An 18824-nucleotide genomic window follows, 5' to 3' on the forward strand; every position below is an offset into this window, starting at 1 on the left:
TTATTGATTTGGGAGAAGTGTGCCTCTAAGCTGTTTGAGGAAAGACGTCTGTTCCTGCTAATGATGCGCGAGTGGTAATCTGCGAGAATTCCCAGTGGCCTTATCTTCTTTCAGGGTGATTAAAACAGGCTAACAACATTACATTTATGCAAGTGGCTTTCCGTAACCGGCTTTTACTGTTTCCTTATATATACATATATATATATGTATGTATATATATATATGTATATATATAGTATTTACCCAGAGACATGCTAATGGAGTGCAAAATGCAACAAAACCTCTCTGGCACACAGGTGGCAAAAACAAAGACTGACAAAGAGACACCTCATTACTGGCGCTAATACCAAGAAGGAAGAAAAAAGCTTGGGATTTGTATTAAGTCGGCAAACGAGTGCTCCAGAGTAATTAAAAGGAGAAGATAAAAAAGACAGGTGATAGACGAGACCATTAAAATAAATTGAGTGTTGAGGATGGAGGGTTTAGCGTGCTAGTAAAACGTACGTGATGCTTGGAACGAACCGCCTCGGTTTTCGATCACATCCGTCTGTGTGAAGTGTGCTGAGACCCTGATCTTTTACTACAGTGAGGGTGTAATGTGGGGCTGTGTTTCATTTGAGGTAATGTAGCATAAAGTACACCTTTCACATTTCAAATCCTTTCTAAACGATACTACTTTTGAGATGCTAATACTGATCGGAGAAAAAATGGATATTTACTTACTTTGGGTACTTCGGGTACTTATAGTGCTAACTGGGAATGCAACCCTTCCACATAAACCCTTTAAATGTTCCCCAAGAAGGACAAATCAGTGATGGGTCTCAATGTTACCTTTTTTTTTTTTTTTTTTTTTTTACTAATCTGATAATTTGCTATTATGAGATCTTTGAACCTACTTTCTATTTTCCAGAAGCTACATACATCTCCTGCATGAGTTGAACTCCAGATCTCTAGCAATCGTCTGAAATGGACAGCATCCCAGCTCCTTCCCTGAAGACATTCAAACCCGTTTCAGTCAGCCCTCGACGAAAGTCTTTAAGCGTCTGCTCGTGTTAGTTGTCCGGTTCTCCTTCCTGTTTCTTGTAGACCTTGTTGAGAAGCTGGATCTCCTCATGGTATCCTCCTGCCTCGCTGCGCTGGCGCCGGCTGTTCTGTCGGTGTGCCTCCACTGTATCTGGGATGTGTATGTTGAGGCCGTCAGCATCCGGGCTGGATCCAGGAATCAGCAGCGAGTATGAAGCTGTCTCTCCTAGCTCACACGATACGAAGCGGTTCTCGCGGCGGGAGTAGCGCAGAGATGGGGAACGCGCGTGTGTCGAAGACTGGCTGATGTTTGACACAATGGAAACACTGTCCATGGCCTCCTCGTTGTCACAGATCTCCAGAACCTCCAGATGGATCTTCACGTTGGTGTCGGCCACGCCTACACCACCGCTGCAGCCGGAGTTCGACTCTTCGGCGCTGGGCTCGTGGCCCACAGATTTGGAGCGGTACACTTCGACTTTCTTGGCGTTGTTGGGGGAGATCCTGAGGCCATCGCTGCTCACTTCGTAGGTGGAGAGTGAGAGGGTTTTGCCTGTCGGGGCTTGGAGGGACACAGTGCCCTGGAAGGCACAAAGAGGGATCGCCAAGCCACCTGTAGATCTCTGTTGAGCAGAAATAAGAATTATAAGACAAAGAGGGAAGACAAGGTGAATATATTTCCTACTTTGCTTGTATGTGAAGTCTCTTTAACGCTCCTGTTTTGTTGTGTTCATGTTGAGTATTGAGTGTCTTTGTCACGTCTTACTCCACAGTGGAGGTTAATATGAAGCTCATATGAAAGTGGACACTCAGGACCTTTCTCTAGCCTGCTAGGGACAATATATTCATAGACAAGTTCCAAAGAAAAATGGATATTTTTTCCACACGAATGTTTGTATCTTCAAAGTAAATGCTGATATCAAACCCATGTCTGCTCTTTGAGATGCTCCAAGTGTTTATTCATCTAAAAAGCAGCTTAAATTTTGATCTTCAACCAGTTCTGACTCATTTTATATCAGACCCGCAGCCAGAAAATCATTCTTTATATATATATATCATTCATTGTTTTTTATTCTGACCTATAAGTTGATTTTCATTCCATTTTGGAGAACTAGCATGCTGGTAAAAAAGGGTTTATCACTACTGGATCACATTATGTGCATTTCCACCAACTTTTCAAGGTAGCACAACTCTCCTAAACAAGAACTTCACAGTTCCTGGATAAGTTCCTGGTTTATTTTCCTGTTAAACATAACCAGAGCCAGAACTAATCCAGCATTCCACTCCGTTTGTTTTAATCAGTTTATCTTGGTCTTTAATCAAACTGGGTATCAAATGTGTTTTCATGTTCAGTTGGAAACCTGCAGCTAAGTTTGAAGCCTCCTGCTAGAAATAAAAGAATTCCACGCTCGGAGCAGGAAGTGAAAATGTACAAAGGTTTCCTGTGATGGAAGTTTGTTGCTTCTAATGTGCAAATCTCAGCAGCTCTTCCTTATCTGAGCTTAGATCCAGACTGTCAGACACCCTGGACGTTTCTTGCTAACTGTTAACACACACTGAGAAATGACTGAAGTAGTGATGAGAAAACTTCATCTACAGATCCAGCTCTGAGATAAAGTCCAATCTCCAGAGATCTGCAGCAGAAACAAGAGGAAAGAATGGAGAAAGGAAGGAGGAAAAAAAAATCTCTTCCTTATTCTCCAGAGCAGTCAACTATGTCCAATAAAAGACTGTGAAAATGAATCTGCCTCTAAAAGCAGCCTGGCTCAAGATTTGATGAAAAATGAATCAACTTCTAATTAAAGATGCATGAATTACATTTTATCAGTGAAAAGGCAGACGGCGGTTTGTCAAAGTGCACAAGCTATTAGCAGAGAACACTCATTACCGTCCTTTCTAAATCATTTTCATTAATTAAAAGACACATCATAGGGACTTTCCCTTGTTGGACAAGGACACATAGCAAAAGAGTTTAATTGCACAGGGAAACAGGAGAAAGACACTTAATTCTGCTTAAAATGATAATGGTGTGCACGAGGGGAAAACAGCCCTGAGCAAAAGGCTTTTACAAAAATTGGGTAAAATAACAAAAACAATAAACTTAAGTAGTAGCAAAAACTAACATAAAAAAAAATGCACAAGAAAAAAAAAAATGAAAATATGAATAAGTATAAAATTCTGCATAGGCAGCAAACAAATATACAATGTATTAATAAAAAATAAAATAAAATACAGTAATAATGTAATAAAAATCATTTGGAATTTAATATAATAAGAAAAAGAATTACAAAAATAAAGAATTTAAAAAGGATAATAAGAAGAGACGGAATATTCATTCTTTTTTAATATAAATAAAATAAATTAAATATTCAAATTAAATAATACATAATAAAATTAGAACAACAAAATAAATATAGTTATAACAATAACAATAATAATAATAATAAATGTTATATAAATAAATAAATAAATAAATAAATAAATAAATAAATAAATAAATAAATTGGTATTCTCTGCTCTGTGTTTCTGAAGAAAAAAACCCCAAAATTTTTTCCCTTCCTACTAACACATTAAACCAATATTATATAATAATGTATAATTATTATTATTGTTATTATATTATACTGTATATATATATATATATATATATATATAAAAGAAAGGCAGGTCAAGGGCTTGTTTAAAGTTAATGCGACCTGCATGAAGAAGCCATGCACCACAAGTAGGACACTAATCAAGCCAAGATTCGGAGCTAATTACTCCAGCTACCTGTTTACACACACACTGGAGAGACTTTGTTAATGAGTCTGTGTCATTCATCACTTTCTAAATGAGAAGTTCAGACTGGTCCGATTCCAGCCTCCATTTCTCCTGAAACCTTCAGGCCAGGATTCTGCTGAGAACTTAGCATCCTCGTCTCTGCACGTGGAGACAGTCGGTGCTATTGAGTTATACTGGATTGAGCGAAATAGATTGTTTTTAAAGAGAGAGTCAATTTAAGACAGCTATAGAGATAGATCTGTGGCGAGAGATCGAAGCACCGAACGCCTTCCAGATTTCAATTATTTAAATGTTTTCAGCTTCGGTGTTTGTCATGGTTCCATCACAGATAATGACTCAAGTCAGTTTCTGTTGCCTCACTGCAGGTTACGTCTCTCGTTCCAGTAAACAGAATTAAATATTGATCGATGTTTAGAGACACAATATAGACACGTGGGTCTATTTAATCTCGACAGCTGAGAAAGAGAAGACCTGTCATTATTCTTCCAGATGAGTTCTATTTAAATTACAAAAGGAAATGATCACAGGGTGCGAGAAAAGGTAGGCTGAAATGAAGAGAGGGATTAGTGTGACAAACACAAGCAAACAAATCCAAATCACAAAGGTCGTGATGTGCAAAAGACTCAAATCCAGAGGGGGGTGGGGGGTGGGGTGGGGGTGGGGCTGAATGACTGAGAGAGAAAGAGAGAGAGAGAAAGATAGACAGAGGGATTGAGAGAAACAGATGACAGACACACAGATTGACAGACTGAGAGAAAGGTAGAGAGTGAGAAAGAGAGAGAGAGAAACAGACAGACAAAAAGAGTGAGAGAGAAAGAGAGACAGGTGACAGACAGACAGATTGAGAGACTGAGAGAGAGAGGTTGAGAGTGAGTGAGAGAGAGAAACAGACAGAGAGAAAGAGAGAGAGAGAGATTGAACAAGAGAGAGAGAGAGAGAGACGACAGACAGGCAGATTGAGAGAGTGAGAGAGAGGTTGAGAGTGAGAGAGACAGACAGACAGAGAGAGAGAGAGAGATAGAGAGAGACAGACAGATTGAGAGAGTGAGAGAGAGAGTGATAGAGAGACAGACGGACAGACAAATAGACAGACAGACAGGCAGACAGACGGGAGACTGAGAGAGACAGATGACAGACAGATTGAGAGACTGAGAGAGAGAGTGAGAGTAGGAGAGACAGGTAGACAGACAGAGAGACTGAGAGAGACATCCGACAAACAGACAGACAGATAGACTGAGAGAGAGAGTGAGAGTAGGAGAGACAGGTAGACAGACAGAGAGACTGAGAGAGACATCCGACAAACAGACAGACAGATAGACTGAGAGAGAGCACGAGAGAAAGACAGACAGACAGATAGATAGACTGAGAGAGAGCATGAGAGAAAGACAGACAGACAGACTGAGAGAGAGAGAATGTAACAAATAAAACACTCTGACTTTAGCAGCTTTAAATTACTCAGATAGTCTGTCATAGAGATCGTTGGTGGCCTGGAATGTTACCATGGAAACGACCGTATGTTGTCATTAAAAATTTATTATCCATGTTCATCAAACTATTTTATCTTAGATGTACAGTATACAGTATCTCACAAATTGTTATGTTATATATGGAAATGGCCAGAATTTTCAGTTTCTCTGTAATTGTGTGTTTCTGCACATACAGGAGTGAGTTTGCACCGTTTCTAGAAATATCTGGATCTTCCACAGAACAAAATAGAGAAATGCAGTGTTCTCAGTGCTTTTCTATCAGGAGGCTGGTGGCGGTCCTGAAAAGGTCAACGAAATGTTGAACATCAAGGAAAGCAGCCTTTTTTTTTTTTGTTTGTTTGTGGCAGAAATACTCTGTATACATCTGTATGGAGCGATATTTCAAAGAGAAGAGTTGAAACCCTGCACCAGAAGAGCGATGACGGAGGTGAGGGAGAATAATAAACACGCCACAGAGATGATCACTATTTCATTCTAAAGTGAATCGCAGGCAGTCTGTCGCATCCCGTGTCCTGATCTGCCGCTGATTGGTTTTTATAATTGAATGTGAGTGCCTTTCCTTTCCACCCAGTCCCGAGTGTGGGTGCGCTTTGCTGCTTTGCATGCATCATGATGGAGTTTAAAAAACACAGGCCTCCTTAACCTCATCTAAACTGCACTCCTCACTCCTCAAGCCTCCATCCCACTCATGCATGCAAAGTAGCAGCCAAAGCGGACACGTAGCCACAAATATATACCTATCTACACACCCGTATCAGCCGCTCATGACGGTCACCATGACCTCGAGTCAGAAAATGCCTCAGCCTCCCAAAGACAACCTTTTCAGTGCTGATGAATGCAGTTCAGGAATTCAATTATCTGCTTTTGCGTGGTTTCTGTGATGAACCCAAATGCCTCCAAATAGCTCTCTTTTTCTAAAAGCATTTATTATGCATTCAGTGCGGCTCAAAAAGCAGGCAGTCACTTCCGAAGCAGCAATCCATACTGTAAGGTGACTCTGCTAATCGAGCTGCCAGGGAGGTCACATGACCTGGAGTTTTTCATTCTTAAGTGGAAACGTTACTAATATTCTTTTTCCTGCATAAAATATCACACAGATTTCAGGTTATTTATTTATTTTTTTAAAGATTATTCATATCTCAGATGTCATTCAAATTAATTAATTAATTAATTAAATTGCAGTGCAGCTTGTGAAGTTTTTTGTCTTTCTATTTATTTATTTTATTTTATTTTTTCCTCGAAGTCCAGTGGCTCACTATTTAGCTGTGGTGTCCTTTTGTGTCTCGGTATTTTATGTAAAGTGTAGTTTTAAACTGCTTTTAAAATATTTCTTTTTAAATTTTAGTTGTGTATTTTATAAAGACAAAAGACAATTCTTTTTTTTTTTGTACATAAAGAGATTATTATAACATGACATAAATGTTAGATAAAGAAAAATATATAATTATAATTAAATATTAATTATTAATATGTATTAACAACTATTATTAATGACTAAATAGGTAATAAAAATAATTTCATAACTATATTTATTTGATTCTATATCATTTATTTTATTTTATTTTTTTGGTTTATTTATTTTGTTATTGTTTTAATGTTTTATTTATTTCATTTTATTTGTTCCAAACAAATTTAGAATATTTAGCGAATACACATTTTAATACAATCTCTTACTTCCATCCTTTTTAATAAATTCTTCATTTCAGTTAATATTTTCAGTTGATTATTTAAAAAATACATTTTTTTTTTGTCCTACAATATTCTTCAATATTTTTCATCCTGTTCCTATGAGAAATCTTTGCTTTAAGAAATTAAGCCAGGCAGCTATTAATCTCCAGATCTTATTAACTCCATTTCACTGTATGTGTATCATAAAATCTTTGAGAAATATTATGACCACTGTATCTCCCACTCATACACTCATTCCACAGCTAACCGATTCCATTTTATTGAAAAATATGACATATATCTATATCACTTAAAAAAAATTAACATATGGTCCTTTGTTATTCTATTACAATAACTGAATCCAGAGCTAATCTTCTTAAAGTCTCCGTATTTTCCAGGCTGTGATGTTCACTCGGTCAGCTTCCTAATGGAAGAGTACAGTATACATGTAGGAAATATTCTCATCCCATCAACGTTATTCAAAATATAATCAAAGTCGAGATTTCCAAACATACAAGCAATGACCCAAGTAGCAAAACAGAGAGAAACAATCTGCAGCTGATCAAATGACACCATCATGGGATTGAAACCCAGGACCCCTGACCTTGTCGTCTGTGGAAGAGTTTATCCATCAGGCAGGTCATGAGCCTGCTTTTCTGATCACAGCAAGCTCAGACAAACACGGCAATCCAAACAGCACCCATTGGACCGAATTCTCGAATAAACCGAGTGTTAAAAACACAGTCCAGTTACGGTTCAGCACGGACTGAGTAACATCTTGATTTGTTAAGTGGGTCTGTGAAAGCAGGAGTGATGTTAGCCCTGACAAGACAAGGACCTTGTTGCAGCGGTACAAGACAACCAGCATGCTGTTATTTAAGCAAAATTTCACTTTCACAGCTTGCTGTTTCTCCTGCAATTCTGAAGTCACTGCTATTTATTGAGAAAAGCCTGAAAATAAAAGCTAGACCAACAAAGACCACTGATTTGAAAAGCTCTTGGCAGGAGTGAAATAATCTCCTCACCACACATTACTGGACCACATTGTCAGCCTGTCAACACATGTTTACAAAAAAAAACAAAAACCCACTCCTTACGTAAAACATGCCATGAAATTCCACAAAGGTGTCAGTTTATCGGTTACTACATGAACAGAGGCGACCGGTGTGAACATGTTAGCAGGGCAAAGCGTGCCTGGGTTTCAGAGATAAAAAAAAAAGACTTAAAGTTAAGGTTTCAGTTTTAGCATTCTCTTCAGATTATTTGTTGAAGTGATATGATTAGGTTTAATAAAATACACCTAGCATGAGTTACGCTAATCTGACTACATTTTTTCTGCTACAAACCTGACAGGATTGATTCTGAAATGATTCTGTTTTATTCATAGGTTTAGAATCTTCACTCTTAATGCTATACGCTTAGCTTACATCAGAATACCTAAGAGAAATGTTCAGTATTTATATTCAGTTGCTAACCTGAGAGGATTACTGAGAAGTCCTTTTCATAAGCATTTATATGTAATATTCTTTCTTAATTCGATCCAGCTAGCTAACTTGAGCTAACCTGACGGGATTTCTGAAAGACACATGAGATTTCTGACAGCTGAGCAGATTTATAAGTGATGTTAGCTAATAAGAGCTCATTTCAGAGAAGAATTTTAGGTTAATTCAAGTTTTTTATATTTCAGAAAAGCTCTTTAAGACATTGTGAGGCTACAAATGAGTATCCACATATGGCATCCATATAGCTAGCTAACTTGAGCTAACCTGACAGGATTTCTGAAAGACATGACTCTCTCACATGAGATTTCATATTTCGTATTTGTCAGTGACGCTAGTGAGGAGTTTCAGGTTAATTCGAGTTTATATTTCAGAAAAGCACTGCTTAAGTGAGGCTACAAATGAGTAACTACATATGGCATCCATATCGCTAACTAACTTGGGCTAACCTGACAGGATTTCTAAAAAAGACATAACTCTCACATGAGATTTCTGACATCTGAGCAGATTTGTTAGTGACGCTAGCTAATAACAGCTAATCAGACCTAATCTCTGAGAGGAATTTCAGGTTAATTCAAATTTATATTTCCGAAAGCCACTTTAAGAGTGAGGCTACAAATGCGTATCCACATATAGCATCCATATAGCTAGCTAACTTGAGCTAACCTGACAGGATTTCTGAAAGACATAACTCTCTCACATGAGATTTCTGACATCTGACCACCTTAAGACATTGCTCAAGTGAGGCTATAAATGAGTATCTGCATATAGCATCCAGGAGCTAGCTAGTCAGAGACATTCAGGCAGAGGATTAATTAAAGTATCATTTAGCGAGAGCAGACGCAAGGTCACAGGAGGCTTTGCTGAGGAAACTGAAACTTCAGCGGTGCATAAAAGCCCGGGAGAAGCTGTGGTGTGAATTTGACACCTGACGGCACCTTACTTCTTCATTATTTCCACCTCTCTGATTTGAGGATGAGGGAGAAAGGATAAGATGTTCCCTGAGGAACGGAGCACCAACGTGTCAGGATTCTGGCCTTCTCCTGATGCCTCCGTACAGCAGGTAGCGAGGGAGATGAAAGTGAAGCAGAAAAGCAGAAATGATACACGTGTGTGTGTGTGTGTGTGTGTGTGTGTGTGTGTGTGTGTACATAAAGCCAACCACTAAATGGGTAACTGTTTGCATGTGTGTCCATATGTAGGAGTGCGTGGGTGGGTAAATGTGTGAACTTAGCTCTGTGTGGAGGTGTTATAGGATGATTCGATGATATATTGTGTACTTTTCCAGACATTTTCCCTTCATGTACCTCAAAAGCCAATCCTTATTCCATTTAATTTCAAACTCTGGTGTTGAGACCAAACTGCATGTTGGGACCAAAGCCCAATTATATTTACAGTAATAAAATTTCTCTCCTCTGTATCTATACTGTTACACACTCATGATTCATGACTCACATATGAATCAATGCAGGGATTTATTTTTTTATTATGCAAATTTAAATGACCCTTTCCATTGTACAGTGGAAGAAAATAAATCTCCCTTAACCTATTAACCAGAGCTAAATTATTCATTCCAACATCAGTGGAGCCACAACATTGGAGCACTTGTTATGCATCATTTCTAAATAAGTCTAGTTCAGCGTCTGCCAGTGACCGAACTCCATTCAAGTCTACATTTTCCTGAGCAACGGCATAAATAAACAGCACATCTCCTCCATTCTGAGGAATTTATAATGATTTATTATTAATTATTTAGTTTTATTACTACAAGTAAACCGTACACGTTAATGATCGTTGTTGTGAGCTTTGTCAAAACAAATATATCCGGAAAACGTCTCACGCAAGAGATAATAACGTAATCTCGAAATTACACAGAGCTTCAGCTCCGTAATCATAATAGTCATATTAGTAATAGTGGAAGTAATATCAATTGTATTAAAAATAGTAATATTAGCAGTCATGCTCAGGGTGATAATATTAGTAACAGTAGATATTGCAGTATTTACAGAATTATTATTAGCATTGTTGTTATAATATACTATTAATAGTAATAGTAAGCAGTAATAAGATAGGTAATAAGAGTTATACAGTATTATAATTATCAGTAGTAGTAATAATAGCAACAATAATAGTAGTTAGAGTAGGAGTAATAGTTATATATAGTATGAGTAATAGTTAGGTGTACTTTTATTAATAAAAGTAACAGCAGAAACAGTGATGCTAGTAGAATTAGAAAAAAACTGTACTGTTTATAGTAGTACTGTTAGTAGCGATAATAATAAGAGTAACAGTATTAGTAGCTGCTGGATTAAAAAGAAACAGTAGTAGTAACATTATTATAAGTAGTAACAGTTGTACTAGTAAAGGTTAAAGTACTAATAATTATAGCAAGAATATTAGTATTAGAAGACATACTGGTGGTGAATGTAGTAATACTGGTATATGTTTGCTAGTAATAGAAGTAACACTAGCAGTGATATTGTTATGATGATGATGATGATGATTATTATTTTCATTTTAGTGGTAGTAGCAAGAGTAAGAGATGTAGTAGTTATGGTAACAGTAGTAGTTATGGTAGCAATAGAAGTAGTAGTGAGTAGTCGGAGTAGTAATGGTAATACTGCTGGTGCACGATGACTAGTAACAGTAGAAGCACTAATGCTAATCGAATTAGAAAAAATAGTAGTGTTTCTAATAATAAGTAGTAGTAATAATAGTTGTTGTTGGAGTAACAAGAAACAGTAGCACTAACATTAGTATTAGTTGTAACCAATTATAGTAAGAATATCAATATCAGAAGACATAGTGGCGGTAAATGTAGTAATACTGGTGTATGTTTACTAGTAATAGAAGCAATACTGGCAGTGATATTATTATTATTATTATGATTGTTATTATTATTATTATTTATTAGTAGTAGTAGTAGAAGTAATAGTAAGAGATGTAGTAGTTATGGTAATAGTATTAGTAATAGTAGTACTGCTGGTGCACTTTTACTACTAGTAATAATAGAAGTAACAGTAGAAGTAGTAATGCTAGTAGAATGAGAAGAAATAGAACTAGTAATGACAGTAATAGTATTAATAAAAGTAGTAGTAATAGTAATCGTTGTTGGAGTAACAAGAATATTAGTAGTAGTATTAGAAGTAGTAGTAACAATTGCACTAGGGATAGCAGAAGTAATAATAATTGTAGTAAGAATATCAGTATTAGTAGTCATAGTAGTACAAATAGTAATACTAGTGGTAGTAAAAGATAGTAGTAGTAGTAAGAGATGTAGTAGTTGTAAAATTGTTAGTACTAGTAGTGATAGTGGTAGTAATGCTAGCAGTAGAGGTAGTAGTGAGTAGTAGTAATTATGATAATAGTAATAGTGGTAATATTAGTAATAGTAGTAGTAGTAGTCATAGTACTAGTAATTGTGTTTGCACCATTCAGACCAGCAGCACTAATCAAACTTCACTAAACTTTTACCTCTACTAAAGCGTTACCTTTTTTTTGCATGTATTTGTCACTGCATGACTAACGGATCGTGAAATGATAGATTAAAGGTCAGGGATTGCATCACTGCAAGGCAGTGATTGTTTCACTTCTTCACGCTGGGAGATTTATTGTTTCCACTTTTTCAAAATGTCACAACCGGCCCCAGACAGAAAGTGTTGTATGCGAGCCAGTTTGTAAGATATATTTATGCTTTTCTTTCCATTTACTGAAATAAATGCAGTTTAAATTTCACATCAGGCAGATGTCTAGGTGAGGGATTGTTTTCTAGCATATGCAAAATAACAGGTGTGTGTGTGTTTGTGTGTGTGTGTTTGTGTGTGTGTGTGTGTGTGTGTGTGTGTGTGCGTGTGCTCCCATATCATTTTCTGCTCCCGCCGATTAACAGCAGGCCAACGTCATGCTGCTGATAATGACATTAGCCATATGGGCTCCATGCAAATTCATGGAAATGAATTTATTTACCTTATTGAATTTTTATTTAACTTCTATGCACCCTATTTCTACATAACCGAGAGCTCAGCTTTGCATAAGATACTGTATATTTACTTTACCTGATTAATATGTGCAGTGATTGTATTGTATAGTATACTGTGCCAGACTGTATAACCTGGGTTGCCAGATTGGTGAGGTAGAACGCACCTTCAGACCTTCTGAACCAGTGCAAGCTAGCTGAGATAGTGGTGATGGATCAGTGGCTTTGAGTTACAGATCAGAAGCGTTTAAAGGACATCAACCTTCTGCATCAGCGGAATAAACAAATATAATGGATTGGGTGTTATTTATTATACATTTTACGGGCTATCCAGTAAAATGGTAGGCAATGACAATAAATTACTGTAAATTTCACAGGCAACCCAATTCCAAAATAAACACCAGGAACAGAATGAGAGGCAAAGAAATAGTGCTTATCACCATCACCATCATTATCATCATGGTCATCAAATTCTCTTAGCAGAGGAGCAAATATAACATATTCACCCTGGCTTCGTTGGGTTTTATGCTCTGATTTATCACTAACTTTGATGCTGCTGCCTCTATTTCTGCAGTTTTCTTGAAAAACACAAGCCGGCTTGGCTCTTGTCATATTCATTGTTCACCTTACTGCACAAAGTCAGAGGTAGTGATCAAAAGATTTCTGGTCCTGGAGAAGAATGATTCATCCCTGACCTATGCTTGCAGAGTTGCCATATCAATTGTAACCCCATCTTAGGTGTATAGATTCAAGTAACATTACTACAAGGGCAAGTCAACTAAATACCTGGTATCTTTAACCAAATGTGTTTCAGAACCCTCTCTGAAAGTCATAGCTTACAAGGTTCCTCAAGAGTGACCAATGACATTTTTATCTAAACACCACGTCTCATAAATACTAACCTCTCCATCACCATTAATTCCTGTTTAGAGATTATATAAAGCCAGTAATCATTGTGAAGCCTTGCCAACATCTGAGATTGTTATTGCTTGGTTCTTGACCCTTGACTTGTTTAAGGATTCCTCTTTGTGTGGATTAATTGTGAAACCCTAAACCTTTATTCCTTCCAGGAGTGTATAGGTGTGACGCTACCTGTCTCGGCGTCCTCTCCGATTTGCTCCTGCACCACTCCCAGTCGGTCAGCTCAATCTTGCGACACTCCTCGTGTGAGAGCCTCCTCTCTGGACCATCAAAAACCGAAGAATTGTCGAGGTTCAGGTCCTCCCCGTCACAGCCTGACACAGCTGGAGACACCTTTCCAAAAGCGTCCTGCTCCACCGAGTTCAGCTGCTCTGGAGCTTCTGTTCTCACCTGCCTTGCACTGTCCAAGAGGAGCTTGCCACGGAGGGAGCAATCCTCCTCCTCTTCGACCGCCGTCTTCCTGAAGTCACGTGAGGCCAGACTCGTAATCTGTCCACTGCTTAGAATCGCGACTCGGCTTTTGGAGAAATCGTGATCGTACAGGCTGCTGTAGCACGGCTTCTCCACAGAGGGTGAGGGTGTGTGAGGTATCTTGTAAATGCCGTAACCTTGCTGGAAGGAGAGGTTGAATTCAAACCTCCTTTTATGCACTGAAAAGATACAAAAAAAAGTGGAACAAATCTTTATACACACAGTCACTCCTGATATGAGCAAACCGTGTCTGCATGCACATTATTAAATACTCACTAGCTGAGGAGACGGAGCCGACATCCTGACCGCAGTTGATGAAACAGCCGCAGGGAAGATGAATCCAGCGCTCCGAGAGACAGAACACCGGGGTGACAGCAGCTGAGAGCAAGGTCAGGAAGAAGCACAGCGTCTCCACAGACGAGGAGTGCGCCCGGACGATGTGGCTGACGAGGATCTGCGTCTGCAAAGGGAACGTTATTATCACTAAAAAACAAAAGAAGACAACTCCTTTGGCTTGGAATTTGGAGAGTTATATTTGTATGAGGCGACATGATGGCTTAGAGGTTAGCATGTTTGTTTTGCACCTCTGAGGTTGGGAGATTGATTCACGCCTCCACCATGTGTGCATGTTCTCCCAGTACTTCAGGGGTTTCCTCAGGGTTTTTAAGTTTCCTCCCTCAGTCAAAAGCCATGCACCCTAGGCTGAATGGCATCTCTAAATTGACTGCAGTGTGTGTGTATGTGTGTGTGTTTATGTGTGTGTGTGAGATGGACTAAAGACACACCTGTGATGGACTGGCACCCTGTCCATAGTGTCCCCTGCATTGTCCCCCAGATCCCCTGGGGTAGACTCCAGCTTACTTGTGGCAGTGTGTAGGATAAGTGCTATGTCTGGAAAATAGATGGCTGGAGGTTTTGTATGAACAGCAGAGCTAAACTCAGTGTTGTTGAATACTGAATACTCAATTCTGATTAGACAGAAGGTGTTTCCTTTCATTTTAATTTCAAAATAGAGAAAAGAGAGGTAGGAAAAGGAATGACAAAGGAAGGAAGACAGAAACTTTGTCTTGCAGTCGTTTCACTACATTAAATGTTACTATAAATGGAAACGTTGGTAGTAAAAATAGAATCAGCTTTAGTGTGGGGAAAAAGAGTTCCTATTACAGCATGCCCATGTGGCATGACATTATGACCACCTGCCTAATATTGTTTGGTCCCCCTTTTACTGCCAAAACAGCCCTGACCCCCTATGCACTGTGTATTCTGACCCCTTTCTATCAGAACCAGCATTAACTTCTTCAGCAGTTTGAGCAACAGTAGCTCGTCTGTTGGATCGGATCACACGGTCCAGTCTTCACTCCCCACATGCATCAATGACCCGTGGCCGTCCATCACCCTGTTGCCGGTTCACCACTGTTCCTTTCTTGGACCACTTTTGATAGATACTGACCACTGCAGACCGGGAACACCCCACAAGAGCTGCAGTTTTGGAGATGCTCTGATCCAGTCGTCTATCCATCACAATTTGGCCCTTCATCAAACTCGCTCAAATCCTTACGCTTGTCCATTTTTCCTGCTTCTAACACATCAACTTTGAGGACAAAATGTTCACTTGCTGCCTAATATATCCCACCCACTAACAGGTGCCATGATGAGGAGATCATCAGTCTTATTCACTTCACCTCTCCGTGGTCATAATGTTATGCCTGATCGCTGTATATTAAACGTTATTGTTCTTACATTGTAGAGTTTCAGCACCTTAATCTCAACCCTCGATAGCGCTAGTCTAATCTACTACACTCTATAGAACAGTTATAGCCCTCCCATGCACAACAATGCAAACCTTAACAACAGAGCTGTTATGAGAGCACTTGTGACACATAAAAATACCGAACATGTCTCGTGTTCTATCTTCACTTATGCCGGACATTATCTTTGTAGATGCCTCATTTCAGTAAAAGCTTTCAGAAGATAAGAATTTGAGTATAAAGAACCTAACTCAGGGGGGAAAAATAAAAGATTATACTTCTAGAAATCAGGGCTGAATCATAAATGGACTTGGACAAAGAGTTTCCTAGATAGGGTGTAATATTGTAGACCTTAGGTAGAGCAATTACAGGAAAACACTATCGTTTCAGAGTAGAGCCATTAAAGCTTTACTCAGGGCTCTCGTAACTGCCGTGGCACTATTTACCCTGAATAATAGGTGATGTCCGATAATTACTTTCTTCCTACCTTGTCATTTCTGCATCCCTCAGACCACAATCGACCAAAAGTCTGCCATCTGTAAGCATGTGTCAGTGCTTTATATTTGCTCAAAGAGAAAGCACCTAGAGCAAGGACGCACCGGTGCTTCCTATGCAGAAGCCTGTATTTATTTATTTTTTATTGATTTGCCTGTACATTAGCTGAATACACAGTTAGATAACCACTGGTAATGGTTCTCGACAAATTCTAGCCTATCATAAAAGATTTCTGGTGAATAGCTGTACTAGTTGTTTGTGTGTGAAATGATAGCCGTAATATGCATTACAGGTGCAACACATGATGCTATCACCATGGCTGTTCATATCATACAACAAGGTACATTAAAATGTTTCTGAACTGATGATCATAGGCTTTCTGAATTGAAAGGTAAGCAGGCAACTAGTGAAGCTTCCTTCCTGCTGAAATACCCAACTGATCAGCTTCCAGTTTCTAAAATAGATATCGAGCTTGTCCGGATATTAAGTGATGTTGGATGGAAAGTGTTTATAAAATGGTTGGATGGTTAGCGGGCCATGGTTATGTCATGCGTAACACGTTTGTACATTTAATACATGTATGTGTGTTTTATCTAGAAAGGTGCATGAAGGTTACATTTAAATCTTTTTTTTTTTTCTAAAAACTAATTGAGGTTCAGTTTGAATCTTAAACCATCTCCACTATATTAGCGCATACAAGGTTGAATTAATTGTTACTGTGTGAAATTAAGGCTGTTTTTGAGGAGAGATTTTAATGTTTTTAATCCACCAGATGTGTCCTCTTTATCTCACCATCATCGGCATCCACAGCAGCACTCGCGCCATTGCCAAAATCAGCGAGAAGCGTTTCTGCGCGAAGAGTCTGGCGGGGCAGCGGCGCACACCGTCCTCCCCGAAGCGCACCTCACTGGCGGGCGAAGAGCACGAACACGTCTCGCTTTTACTCCTCATGCCTGCCACATGGGACCCGAACCCACTAAAACTCCTATCTAAACTCTCCCGAGACAGAGAGGTGAAAGCGCTGGGCTGGAGCGCCTCGGCGGAGCAAAGGAGCCGGTGCGCGAGAGGCGCGGCGCACACCGCCAATCCGCCAGCGCACAGCGCGTACAGCGCGAAGAGGAATGGCGCGTAGAGGTCATCGCTGTGCGGCAAGCAGCCGAGGGAGGCGCGCGCAAAGCGGCCCCAGCCGCACAGCGGGAGCGCACTCACCACCAGGCTCAGCACCCACACCAGCGCGAGCGCGCACAGCACGCGACCGCGTCTTCCGTTTGCTTCTTCTCCGTTGCTCTCTTCGCGCGCTCCGATGCGCTTGGTCGCGTACAGCGCGTACGCCACGACGAGGCACGCCTTTATGTTGCTCGAGAGTCCTTGGAAAACGTACAGGAGCCCAGATAAAGTGCACATAGTTCCGTCGCGACCCTCCGCCGTCTCGTTGTTTCTCCTCCATTGCAGGGCCATGGCAAGGCAAAGCGGCACCACGCAGATCAAGTCATCCACCGACAGCGAGGCCACAATGAGGCACATGGCGGATCTGCTCCTCGTCCTGAGCAGAGAGACGAGCGAGAAAAAGCCACCAGCGCAGATCACGGCGGCGAGCGCGAGACACGCGCCGAAGAGGACGTGCCAGTTTTCATCGGTCGGGTCCGCGGCGTCCCGGCTCTCCGCCGTCAGGTTGGTCTTGTTTACAGTGGGTGACATTCTGTGACCCGTCAATTTTCATGCGCTCGTGAGAAAATCCATGTGAACGAGCGCGCCGAAAGTTCGTATATACCTAGCGCACATTAAACCTGCCGTGAATCGTCGGCACGCGAAGACACACGTGCACTTTGATTTCACCGACAAACGTCGGAAAGTGACTTGACTGCACTGCAGGGAGACACAACTGAACGGTAATTTAGTGTTTTCTTGGCACCAGTGTTGCCGGATAACGGCGCGGCTGATGCTCATCGTAGCCTTTTGTGCAGCAGGTGAGCACCGAGGCAGCACACTCCTCGCAACATGAATGAGCACGAGCTCAGAGACGAGCAACGGGCTCGTAAAAGGAGGAGTGAGCCCTCCTCCTCTGAATGAAAGTGTGTGTGTGTGTGTGAGTGCGTGTGTGCGCGTGCGAGCGCTGTGATGCACGCATGACGTGGTCGCCCCGTCACAGTAATTAATGTCCTGCTTCAGTTTTCAGCACTCTACAAAAACATGACCCTAAATGTCTCCCTATTGGTCAAACAGTTAACTAGATATAATGCATCACTCATGTCTTGGTAATTAGTTTTAATTTTGTGTAATTAATTGCTAATTTTTGGGGGGGCATTCTGTCAAACAGTGCAGTTCTATAACCCTCTCTCCCTCTCTCTGTCTCTCTCTCTCTCTCTCTCTCTGCAATGTTTAATGTCTTATTTTTGGTGGCTTACATCCTCCACAATGTTACATTTCACATTTTATGATTTACTAATATCTTTTAAAAAGTATTTATCAGAGAGAGAGAGAGAGATCTCCTCTATTTATTGTCTCTGATTTCTAATTTCCTAACGATTCCTGAAATCTGTTTTGTGAATTCTAGCAACATGTGTTGTATCTGTACATACTCACACCTCATCCTTAGGCTAGAAAACAATAAAAATAAATATAACCTTACTGATACAGTAACCTCATTCTTCTGAATTGACTGACTGAGTAGTTTTTCATTTTCAGTAGTCCTTAAAGCTGTCTGTCTGTCTCTCGGTCTGTCTGTCTGTCTCTCGGTCTGTCTGTAGGCAAACTG

General features: G+C 40.0%; 1 protein-coding gene across 1 annotated transcript in view; it reads right to left on the reverse strand.

Annotated features, from left to right (window-relative positions):
• Positions 1-18099, reverse strand: part of LOC131351647 (probable G-protein coupled receptor 149) — a 19685-nt gene extending 1586 nt beyond the window's left edge. Inside the window, exons 1-4 of the mRNA XM_058387133.1 lie at positions 16862-18099; positions 14103-14286; positions 13527-14005; positions 1-1646 (exon numbers count right to left, since the gene is read on the reverse strand). The exon at positions 1-1646 is cut by the window's left edge and continues 1586 nt beyond it. Of these exons, the coding sequence (XP_058243116.1) occupies positions 1053-1646; positions 13527-14005; positions 14103-14286; positions 16862-17767 (2163 nt within the window). The 5' untranslated portion in view covers positions 17768-18099 and the 3' untranslated portion in view covers positions 1-1052. The remainder of the gene's footprint in view (positions 1647-13526; positions 14006-14102; positions 14287-16861) is intronic.
• Positions 18100-18824: the final 725 nt, after the last annotated feature.

Source organism: Hemibagrus wyckioides, linkage group LG04, assembly GCF_019097595.1.
Source record: "Hemibagrus wyckioides isolate EC202008001 linkage group LG04, SWU_Hwy_1.0, whole genome shotgun sequence".
In the NCBI taxonomy this organism is placed as follows: domain Eukaryota; kingdom Metazoa; phylum Chordata; class Actinopteri; order Siluriformes; family Bagridae; genus Hemibagrus; species Hemibagrus wyckioides.